Raw genomic sequence first — 12,456 nt, forward strand, 5'->3', positions numbered from 1 at the left:
ATTCTTGCATAAGGCTACTATTCTGCCTTCCAAGACTACACGATGTCTCCATCTGCATCTGCATTCTTGCATAAGGCTACTATTCTGCCTTCTAAGACTAAACGATGTCTCCATCTACATCTGTATTCTTGCATAAGGCTACTATTCTGCCTTCCGAGACTAAACGTTGTCTCCATCTGCATCTGCATTGCATAAGGCTACCATGCTGCCTTTCGAGACTAAATGTTGTCTCCATCTGCATAAGGCTACCATTCTACCTTCCGAGACTAAATGCTGTCTCCATCTGCATTTCTGTATAAGGCTACCGTTCTGCCTTCCGAGGTTAAGCTCTACCTCCATCTACATTCGCACCTTTGCATAAGGCTATCATTTTGCCTTCCGAGGCTAGGCTCTGCCTCCCATTTTCTTCAAAACTACGCATTATTTATTTTGCTTTTCTTATGGGCTAAGCTCTGCCCTTCAATTCGCAAGACTAAGCTCTGTCTTGTCCACATCATACTATTGCATCTTTCATGGGCTGAAATATCGCCAACTTATCCGAAGGCATCATCGTTTGGAGGCACCATCTTCATAGCCCGAGAACACCATGTCATAGCCTGAAGATCTCTTTCAATCTTTTGCATATCATTATTCAAAGGCGTCATGGTTCGGAGGCACCATCCTTATAGACCAAGAGCATTATTTCATCGCCTATGAATCCTTTATCATACGCTTCATGTCCCATGACATCATGGTCTAAGGACATCATCCTAACCGTCCAAAGACAACATTCATGGTCCGACGGGAATTTGCATCATGTTTAAATTTATGCCCAGTATATGCTTGTATTGTTCCTAATCGCAGGTAAACCGGCAGGCAACGACCATCCTGCCAGGAGAGATCCCACTCCAGTTCCCGCAGCCATATCAAACCTAACCATTCCCGCAAGTTGTCCACTCACCCCGCCCTAGATATTGCGTCCGTTTTTGAAAAGTCTCCATCGGCATACTCCGCCGACGGATCCCGAACTACATACGACCTGATTCCTGTAAAACCAGGGATATGTAGGTAGCTCAGAAGCTAGAGTGCGGCCTAAATCTCCTCAAACCATTCTGCTCGGTCAAAATTAGCCCTCATATCTTTACCCGACAACTCTTTCATCCTTCCCGAGTAAAGAGGGACAGTTGTTGATACCCAATTTTTCTCTATATATTTTTAATATGTAAATACTTTCAAAATAGCATATATATTTATATATAAGCATGTCCAAATGTTTTATTATTTTTCCATAATTTTTAAAGGTTTAAATTGATTTTTTTTCCCTTTTTATCCATAAAATCTCTATAATTATTTCCAAATTATCATTTTTGGTAATTCATTTATTGGATTTTTTATAATTATACCAAAATATAGCTAAAATAATTTTTAGATATTTTTACAAATTCATTTAGTATTTTTAAGGCTAAATTGCACATAATTGCAATATTAGCCATTTTAAAGTTTAATTGTGTCTTATATTCATAAAATTGAGGCTTGTATTTTTAAATTGTTAATTGCGTGTTATAAATTGTTGTATCCCTTTTAATTTAGTTGTTAGAAATTATTTACTATTTCTAAATTGGGGAAAAGAGGGGCGCGACACTAACGTTGATGGTTTTGCATGGTCACACTCGGATATGACAAGTATCCCACTAGAGGTAGTCGTGCACTTGCGAAGCCTGGACACGAGCTTCCCTCCGATAAGGCAAAAGAAACGTCCGATTGTCTAGGCCAAAAAGAGGTTTGTTAAGGAAGAGGTAACTCGATTACTTGACAACGGTTCAATCCGAGAGGTACAATATCCTGACTAGTTAGCTAATATAGTTGTGGTTCCGAAAAAGAACAACAAGTTCCGAATGTGCGTAGATTATAAAGATTTGAATAAGACATGACCTAATGACTCATTCACATTACCATACATTGATCAAATGATTGATTGCAACGGCCGAGCACGAGTTAATGAGTTTCCTAGATGCCTATTCCAGGTACAATAAAATCAAGATGAATGCGGAGGATCAGGAAAAATTTAGCACATATTATTATAATGTGATGCCCTTCGGGCTTAAAAGTGTCGCATCCACTTATCAGAGGCTCGTGAACAAGATGTTAGAAAAGCAAATAGGTAAATAATGAAAGTGTATATAGATGACATGTTGGTCAAGTCTTTGGATGCATGTGATCATTTAAAGCACCTCCAAAGACCTTCGATATCTTAAGGATGCATAACATGAAGCTCAACCCGAAAAAGTTTGTGTTTGGGGTTGGCTCCGGTAAGTTCTTGGGTTTCTTGGTCTCACATAGAGAGATTGAGGTAAATACTGATAAAACCAAAGCCATCGAAGACATCCCGGATCAGCTAACGAGCATAAAGGAAGTACAGAGGCTAACCAGAAGATTGGGCGCATTAAGCAGGTTCATCTCTCGATCCTCGAACAGATGTCATCATTTCTTCTCACTTCTGAAGAAGAAAAACAATTTCGAATGGACTCCACAATGTCAGCAGGCCTTGAACAACCCAAAATGTTATCTATCAAGCCCCATGCTACTATCAAAACTAAGGGAAGGTAAACAATTGCTAACATACCTAGAAGTCTCGGAAGTAGCAGTAAGTGTCGTTCTAGTTCGGGAGGATTAATATACACAATTTCCTATCTATTATGTTAGTAAAATTTTGTTAGGAGCAGAGACACGTTATCTGCACCTCGAAAGCTAGCCTTAGCTCTCATAGTCGCCTCTCAAATGCTCAGGCATTATTTTCAGTGCCACCCAATAGCTGTTGTGACAACCTTCCCCTTGCGGAATATTCTTCACAAGACTGAGTTGTCAGGCCAGTTGGCCAAATGGGCAGCCTAAGTTAGTGAGTTCGATACTACAGGCCTCGGATGGATCAGGACGCAAAGAAGTTCGTGCAAAAATACGACAAATGCCAACGCTATGCATAGTTGGTACACCAGCCGACAGAAATCTTACATTCGGCACTATCCTTGTGACCATTTATGAAATGAGGGATGGATATAGTTGGCCCACTGCCACCGGATCCCGGAAAGGTAAGATTTCTTTTAATTTTAACCGATTACTTCACTAAATGGGTTAAAGCAAGTCCTTACCAAAAGATCGGTGAGCACAGAGTGATCGACTTCCTATGGAAACACATAACTTGCCGGTTCAGAATACCGAAGGAGATTGCCTGCGATAACGGACCATAGTTCATATGCTCTAAAATCATAAAATTTCTTGAAGATTTGAAAATTATTAGAATTACTTCCTCACCATACCATCCAAGCGCCAATGGACAGGCAAAGTCAACCAACAACATGATTATCCAAAACCTAAAAAAGAGGTTAGAAGCTGTTAAAGGCAAGTGGACCCAAGAATTACCGGGAGTGCTATGGGCATACCAGACAACGGCAAAGTCAAACACGGGGGATATGCCTTTCTCTCTTGTATATGGCGTGGAAGCTCTGATCCTAGTAGAAGTAGGGGAGCCAACCTTACGGTTTTCCCAAGCAAACGAAGAAACGAATAATGAGGCATTGCTGGTGAAACTGGATTTGCTTGATGAACGCAGGGACTTGGCACACGTAAGGATGGTGGCTCAAAAACAAAGGATGGAAATATACTATAATGGGAGAGCCAATTTTCATTACTTCAAAATCGGGGATATGGTTTTGAGGCAAGTGACTCAGAACACTCGAGAAATCAACACTGTGAAGTTGGGTCCGACATGGGAAGGTCCCTACCGGATTTTGGCTGCCACCCATAAAAGGTTCGTATGAGCTGAAAAATCAAGATGGAGTCAAATTTCCCAGCAGTTGGAACGTGACTCACCTCAAAATATATTACTGCTGATGGATGCTATCAATGCTAAAAGTATGTACTACACTTTTTCCTTTCGACCAGTTTTTGTCTCAATCGGGTTTTTCTAGTAAGGTTTATAACGAGGTAGCAATGGAAAGCATACTACGAGAGGAGCGACATCGGAAAAGACCTTTAAATGACAAGGTATTGAAATGATAAAACACTACGGGATGATCAAATAATATTCGGCTCGATGGCAAGCTTTTAATAGGAAGCTAAGCTTGCCATCGAACCAAAGATTATTCAACCGTTCACAAGTGCTTTACCCAATGGAGCAAGACTTCCAGTATTCCAATTCGCATACTTCGCATTCGAACACTAGGGGAGGGGGGATAGTATAAGATACAGAAACAAGATTGTCACAACAATTAGGGACTACGAGAACCGGGAACAATAATGTCTCGTCGGGCCCATGCACTATATGACCAGCCCCGTAGAAACAAGTTGTACAAGTTAGCCATATGTATTGGCAGTTTCTTTTTTTTAGCAAATGAATGATTATGTACTTTTGAAGACATAAGGAATAAAATAAAATCCTTTTATTTTTATCTTATTTCTTGTCCAAACGATGAGTTAATTTTATCATTTAAAAGTTAACAAAAAACATCAAATGCTTGTGCTAGAATGAACAGGAGACGTCCTCTTCAAAAGCACTGTAAACATAAGCGGCCCCTCTCTTATGAAACGCTCATAGTAATGGGTTGCTTCCGAAAGAGTTTATGCCCGGAACAAAGACCTATTAGATGAAAATACACCTGAAGACTTATTTAATTCGATGCAAAAAGAATAAACTTTGCACAATACTTAAGCAAAACTCTTATTTATTTATCAAAATTCCAAACGGCATAAGTACCAAAATGCAAACGAAAACAACAAAACAAAAGAAGAAAAAATCTAAACATTATCACCGCCCGAACTCGGGGAGAGAGAGGCATCTACGCCCCCTCCTCCCCTCGAGGAAATTTGCAGATTAGCCGTCGGTTCAGGCCTTGGGCCTTGATCTTCATTCTCTTCAGCTTCATCCTCAGTTCCCGAATACTCGGAACCAATTCTCGAAGAGTCAGTTGCGGAAGGTTGAGCAGGGAGACGTTCTCAAGAAGGTAACTTCAGCGCTCGCTTTGGCCTCTTCTAAGGTTTTCCTCCTCATATGATACATAGCATATGTCTTTTCGAACATGGGGGAATCCTATTGGAATTGGAGCTTTGACTTAAGCTTGTCAACCTCGACTTGAAGTCCATTCCTCTCGGACCTTATGGTGCTGAAGCTACAATCAAGATCACAGATTGTGGATATGTGAAGCCAGTTTTTCTCCATGATCTTCTTAAACCTCTCCTCCATCCTGGCCCTCTTCTCCTCGGTGACGTTAGCCGCTTTGGTTTTGGAGCTCAAGGCTGCTTCCAAATTATTCACTCATTTAATGGAGGTAGACTTGCGCTCGGCAGGAACAAGCATAACATCTTAAACTTTAGCCCATTTAGTCTTAGCCTCTTTAAATTGTACATGCAACTGAGTGGCTTCTTGGATAAGGGCCATCACTTCATGTTCGCTTGTTGCAACCGGGCCTCAAGATCACCGGCCTCAACAGCCTTTGCCTCCAGCACTGGGAGGCGAGCAACAAGTTGGTCTCTCTCGGCCAATAGTTGATCTCGCTCAGAGGCAAGTCCTTGCTTATCAAGGATTAATCTCTGCAGGCCCTCAGAAGCAAGGAAGTTTGCATGTGAAAACAATATCAAGGTTAGAAATCCCATTGTAGCAGAAAGATAGAAAATGAATGTTAAGAAATCAAGTATCGTAAACGAATGTTAAGAAAGCAAGTATCGTATCGCTGCCACATCATGCATGGCATTATTCAACAAATACTCCCCCGAAAGGGAGCGTATCTTCCTTTTATCTTTCTCTGAACCAACGACTTCAGGTAGTTGGCAAGCTCCACCGGTCTAGATAGCAGAAGGCACTCCTTCGAAACAGAAAGAGCAACACTCGTCCTTCCTTGGGGATCTATGGAAGGGAGTGAGTACGTATTCCCCAAGTCCCTATGGACAGGAGAACGGGGAGGAGAAACATTCCTCTCTCAGGCATTTGCCGCTAGTAGAGGAGATGCAGTGGGTGTAGGTGATGAAGATATGATTGGTGTAGAGAGGTGTGAAGTTGTTGGCGTTGAAGGTTGAGAAGCAACTGCAATGGGAGCAACGTTGGCTATTGGTTACTCATCAACTGAAGGCAGGAGAGGCCCGGGTCCGAACTCCTTGTACTAGAAACAATAACATGGACAGGTCATTAGGAATTTGCATTGTCTACCAGGTCCATTTTGACCCAAAATGCTTAGGCCTCTTCTTGGTCGGTTCTAGAAGCTCTCCCGGTTGAGCTGATGAAGATTGTCTTCTTCTTTGAAGGGAAACCTCCTCATCACTAGCATCCCCTTCGTCTTCAATGACCACTGTGACCGTGGTCGGCTCGGTCGTGGCCTTCTTCATTTTCTTATTTTTAGTCCCAGCAGAGGAAGAACGTCGCCTTTTTGGTTGTTGAATCGTGGAGAAACACGTGTTCAGGGTATTAAATGTGAGAAGACGTGTGTCCTATCAAGCGTCAGAGACTGCTAAGAAGTTTTTCAGAAGATTTCCCGCCAAGAAAGGGATCTTCACCAACTTTCCGGTGACACAAAGATGTGCCACCGAAAATCAAGGGGACTATATGTATAGGGTAAAACTGATTTATATTAAATTATCGAATGGTAGTGCTATACGTGGAACCGAAAATAGGCAGAAGATAAATCAAATAACGACCAGTACCGGGAACAACAGTTGCCATTGGCATCGGATGGACCCTAAAGGGAGCACAATCAACGTGAGTGGATTGAATGTTTGTCACCGGATGTTATTCAATGAAGAATATTCCCTAGCATTAAATGGACAGCCGTTGCAAGAAATATTTGCATTCATGACTTATCGTTACATATTATTCAATGGCCCCTTTATTGTCATTTAAGAGGGATTTGATCCTAGGCTCTTGTTTTCCTATGTATAACTATAAATAGTAGTTCTAACAGCCATTGTAGGCACTGGAAATTCTTGGCAAAACTTATGCTACATTCCATTCTCAAGCTAAATAAAATAACTTTACTTTCTTTTTTGCATTGTTCTTATTTCTGTCCTCTGAGGCATTGCTCCCAGAACCAGGCTTGTCACTTCTTTCGATTTTAATCGCTAAATTTTATTTTTAATCTAGTTTATATATAATCTTGGATCAAATCAGTTCGCTTATCTATAGACCACGTAACAAATTCAAATATACCGTTTTACAAGTAAATCGAATCTTTACAAAATAGGCGACTGTATATACTGTTTATTTTTTCTCACTGGTACACAGATATTACACATCGATTATACATGATTATTCACATATTGTATATGAGTTGTATATTATTGGCCATCTATTCTTAGTTTAAAAGGTGGATGGGTGGCTATTAACCTTAATTCGTCTATTCTTTTTTAAGAAACACCTAAATTGAAAGGGAGGGAAGTATGTATTAAGCCAATAGAAAAGGCTGAATCAAACAAAAACAAACAGTTACGAAAAGAACAAAGGAACCATAAAAAATATGAAAAGAAGAACTGAAGAAGAGAAACTCTACTAAGCTGTAGGGGTCCACAACCTTCTTCCTCCACGCTTATCCTTTCTTTCTCTTTCTCTGCGTATACACTGTATTTTATATGCATAAAATGGTAAAAACATATGCATAAACACATATCCAGCTGTCTATGTCTAAGTATGTAAACAACTGTTCTTTGGAATGAATAGTATTTATTTTTTTAGTATTAATTATATTTATTTAGTAGTTGACAATAAAATAGTAGAGAGATAATAGCGTCCTCTGAAGATTATGCCCCAAAGCAGAAGCCAAAGTCTACTTTGATTGCACAGAGAACCCCAAATTACAAAAGGGGAAAAAAAAAAAACTACAGGCCCCCTTATACACAGAAAAACACACACATACACACACAGAGAGTAGAATTTTAACCTGAAGATGTATACATAGAGAAAGAGGGAGAGAGAACAGATTGTTCTTCTCACATGAATCCAAATCAGGTACTCCTTTTCTAATCCATAAGTTTTATAATGTTTTCAGTCTGTTTTTATTTTAATTACTAGTATTATTTAAGCCTTTTCTGTTTGCTATTTTTGTAAGCATGATAAAGAGATCTATTCCGATTACTATGATTGAAAAGAATGCTTGAAGTTTTGGTTTTGATTAATGGTGTTTGGGGAATTTGAGTTATTGGGTGTTTTCTGATCTGAATTAAGAGATCTCGTTTTTGGCGAATTCAATTATGTTAAAGAATCTACTGACTTCTTCAGTTATAATATGTATTGAAAAACTGAATCTTTGTTAGAAGTCAGTTATATGGATTGTTTTTCTTTGTTCTTGCAAAGCTAATTTGTTCGAAAGTTTCAACTTTTTGGGTGCTTTTGATTCCAAGTCTGTCATTTCTGGCGAATTCAATTCTACTGACTTCATCAGTTGTAGTATGTATTGAAAAATGGAATCTTTGTAAGAAGTCACTTAATCTGGATTGTTGTTCTCTGTTCTTGTATGCTCATTTGATTAAAAAGTTCAATGTTTAGGTATTTCTTATTTCTGGTGAATTTGATTGTCTTTGAGGGTCTACTGGCTTCTGCAGTTATGATATGTATCGAAGAATCGAATCTTTTTAAGAGTCACTTTATCTGGGTTATTATTCTTTTGTTCTCAAAATAAATGAGGGGTCCTAGATTTACTTTTATCCTTTTCTCTTGTGAAGGTTCTTTGCATTTGTTCTCAAAATAAATGAGGGGTCCTAGAGATTTCTTTTCTTGTGCTTTGATGAGGGAGAATTTTGTCGCTCAGTTTTCCTGTTAGTTTCTTAGAATTCAATAGGTTTCTGTCGAATTCTAATTGGGAATTTTCTGGTTGCCGTGTCAATTTTCTTCATTAGATATCAGTTTGGTGAGGAAGAGCATAAGGTTGAGAATTCAGATCAAAGTTAGGCTGTGGTACTGGTGCTTCTTTTCAGGGCTGAACCTGGACGACATGTTGGAAGACAGGTCTTGTTTGGTACCGAGGGATTTTCCTAGAGAAAGCAACTGGGCAGCTTGCATGAATTACAGCCTTGATAGGATTGAAATTCAGCACGGTAAAAGGCCATTGGAAAATAATCACGAGAACGAAGTTGTGCAACGCAAGTTGCCAAAGCGATCTGTTGCTCTCAATGAAGAAGTGGTTATATCCTTAGGCGATGCTTCAGTATCACCAGCTGACGAAGCTAGTAATCAGCGTCATGCTGCAGATAATTCTGAATCAAGTTCTCTTATTCTTGCCATTGGCCGTGACAACTCCATTAGCTGTCTCATTCATTGCTCCAGGTCTGATTATGGAGCTATTGCATCTTTGAATAGTAGCTTTCACTCATTAATTAGGAGTGGGGAGCTTTATAGATTGCGGCGGCAACATGGTGTGGTTGAGCATTGGGTTTATTTTTCTTGCCAGCTACTGGAATGGGAAGCTTTTGACCCTAGTCGCCGTCGTTGGATGCATCTACCATCAATGAATCCCAATGAATGCTTTGTGTTCTCTGACAAGGAGTCTTTGGCAGTTGGCACAGAGCTTCTTGTGTTTGGAAAGGAGATCTTGTCACATGTCATTTATCGTTACAGTATACTGACAAACACTTGGTCATCCGGAATGCAGATGAACGCACCGAGGTGTTTGTTTGGATCTGCCAGCCTTGGGGAGATTGCCATTCTAACTGGTGGTTGTGACTCACAGGGCAATATCCTTAGCTCAGCAGAACTTTACAATTCAGAGACTGGAAGGTGGAAGACTCTACCGAGCATGAACAAGCCGCGTAAGATGTGTTCTGCAGTATTCATGGACAGAAAATTTTATGTAATTGGAGGCATTGGAGGAACTGAGTCAAAGCTATTGACCTGTGGAGAGGAGTATGACCTTGAAACAGGAAAATGGACTGAAATCCCGAGCATGTCTCCTGTCCGAGCTGGTGAAGCTAGGGATGATAATATGCCTGCTACATCTGAAGCACCTCCTTTGGTGGCAGTCGTAAATAATGAATTGTATGCTGCTGATTATGCTGACATGGAGGTGAGGAAGTACGACAAGCAAAATAAAACATGGGTTACCATAGGAAGATTGCCTGAAAGAGCAGGTTCTATGAATGGTTGGGGTTTGGCTTTTAGAGCTTGTGGTGATAGGCTAATTGTAATTGGAGGGCCTAGAGCCATGGGTGAAGGGATTATCGAAGTTAATTCGTGGGTTCCAAGTGAAGGACCGCCTCAGTGGAACTTGCTTGGGCGAAAGCGATCTGGTAGCTTTGTGTATAATTGTGCTGTCATGGGTTGCTGAGATATGTGCCGTCCCATGTGTACGATAGCAGTGTTTTTTGCTGATAGATACAGAATTGGTTTCTGAGGCGACATGATCTTGCTAATGGGTAATTTGTCACGACCCTTTTTTTTTCAACCTCTTGTCTTTTTGTCTTTTTATAGTGGTGGAAGATACGGAGGATTACCAAACTAGACTCAAGATTCATCAGAATTATGTTCTTTAGAAGGTCTTGAGTACAATTTTCGTCCTCAAAAAATAATAACTTGAAGGAGGGAGCAGTACTATGATAGTTTCTGGTTAGTGTTTTCTATATCTTCTCTGAAAGAATCAAAGAAATTAGTCTTTTTGGGTTTTTAGTGATTCTTATTTTTCTTGACATAGTTGAGAAGAGAAAGAAGGTTCTGCAATGTTGTTCCTGGGCATCTTACTTTATGTACTAAATACATTTATTCTTGTTAACGGGCTACAGATTAAGCTTACTTCTGAAGTAATTGGTAGCTTTAGATATTTATCACTTGATTTTTTCTACTTTCAGTTTTCATTTGTCTTATTTTGACTTAAGCTTTATTCTTTCAATGGTGATAGATAGTGCATTGAGGGCATCTTTGTTAAATGTCTGATGCTTACATGAAAATTTACCTGTTTTTTTGATCTGTGAAAGAAAGAAAAGATCTTGGCACCAATCACATAGGTTTTGACATTAATTATGTGATTCTTTTTCCATGGATTGAAGAAAATGAAGCTCATAGATGGTAAGCCAGCTTTTATAATTGGTAAAGTTGATTAGGAATTTGAATGCAAAGCTGGCTAATAGTTGGCGCATAGTTGTCACTTCGGCTTTCTCAGAAGCTGTCTAGATTCATTTATAATCAGCAGGAACTTGCCCTTTTGTGTTGAACAAGTGTAAAGTCGATAAATAGGTTATAAACAGATGTTTTGAATGACTATTTGTGAAAAACTACACAAACCCTTATTACCACCAGTTTACGCTTTTTTTGACACCTTTAGACTTGTGAATTTGTGGTTATGTTAGAGATGATTCATGCCAGCACAGACAAAATGGGTGCATGTGCATAAATTAATAGACAGATTTTCTATGTAAACATGCTTGTAAACTTATGTTTGTGTGAGGAATTCTCACAAAGTCCCACAACTGTAGATTATCTTTAGAGACTTAGTGAAGTCGAGTTAACTCTTGGTTGCGGTTGCCATGAGTCGGATATACGATCAGCTGTATACATATGTGTAGATATGTGTTATGAATCCTAGTAATATCTTGTTGCATTGTATTACTGGTTCAGGGCAAATGAAGTCTTTTCTAACAGCTCTCTTCTAAGCACACATTTCTTGGTGTTTTGAAGTGAAAAATATGCCCTCTGGTGTCTTTAGCTTTTTTTTCTCTATTTAATGTCTGGCCTTAGAAAGACAGCGTGCTTCCCCTTCTTTTCAATAGGGATTTTATCTACTTTGTGGCTTCTTTTTAAGTGTTTTTGATTAATGAAAGAATGTAAAACGTGGGAAACTCCTCATCTAAGTTGAAACTCTGGGTGTGTTTGGTATGACTTTCTCATTTTCCACAGTTTGGTTGCACAAAATAGTTTGGAAAATATTTTCCTAGATATCACATTTTCTTGAAATTGGAGGAAAATGACTTCCCTAGAAAAGGTTAGAAAAACATTTTCCAAAAACTCCAATTACCCTCACATTAACCCCACCCCCTCCAACTTCAATTTTCTGTTTTTTATTTTTATTTTTCTGCACCACCACCCACCCAAACCCGTCAACCCCCCCCCCCCCCCCCTGCAATTTTTTTTAAAACTTTTTTTTTGTATCATTCAATTTTTTGTTTTTTGTTTTTTTCTTTTTTTGCACCACCCCCCCTCCCCCCGCACGCAGCAAAAAATATTCTTTTTTTTTATATTTTCAGTTCTGGTTTTCTCATTTTTTCAGTTTACAGGTTTGAAATTTTACAAGTTACAAAGTTATGAGTTCGGAGGTTTATGTGTTTGGAAGTTTGCGGGTTCGAAAGTTTAGCGGTTCAGAAGTTTATGAAAGTTGTGAGTTTGGAAGATTGTTGGTTCGAAAGTTTATGGCTTCATGTTTATTTTATCTAAATTATTTATGAATACTTTTGAGAAGCTATTTTCCTTAATTTGCGTACCAAACACTGGAAAATGAGTAACTTGTTTTCTAAGAAAAT

The 12,456-nt window shown here is 39.2% G+C and overlaps 1 protein-coding gene across 1 annotated transcript; it reads left to right on the forward strand.

Moving 5' to 3' along the window:
- The first annotated feature begins 7,477 nt into the window (after positions 1-7,477).
- Positions 7,478-10,735, forward strand: LOC104225677 (F-box/kelch-repeat protein SKIP11-like). Its single transcript, XM_009777529.2, has 2 exons — positions 7,478-7,963; positions 8,851-10,735. Exon 2 carries the CDS (start codon positions 8,946-8,948, stop codon positions 10,272-10,274), a length of 1,329 nt encoding a protein of 442 aa, XP_009775831.1. The 5' UTR covers positions 7,478-7,963; positions 8,851-8,945; the 3' UTR covers positions 10,275-10,735.
- The last annotated feature ends 1,721 nt before the right edge of the window (positions 10,736-12,456 follow it).

The sequence above is a fragment of the Nicotiana sylvestris genome, chromosome 4 (genome assembly GCF_000393655.2).
Source record: "Nicotiana sylvestris chromosome 4, ASM39365v2, whole genome shotgun sequence".
NCBI lineage: Eukaryota > Viridiplantae > Streptophyta > Magnoliopsida > Solanales > Solanaceae > Nicotiana > Nicotiana sylvestris.

What these genes read in the sequence shown, in the direction of transcription:
- LOC104225677 (XM_009777529.2), top strand. Translation starts at nt 8,946, where the DNA reads ATGTTGGAAGACAGGTCTTGTTTGGTACCGAGGGATTTTCCTAGAGAA.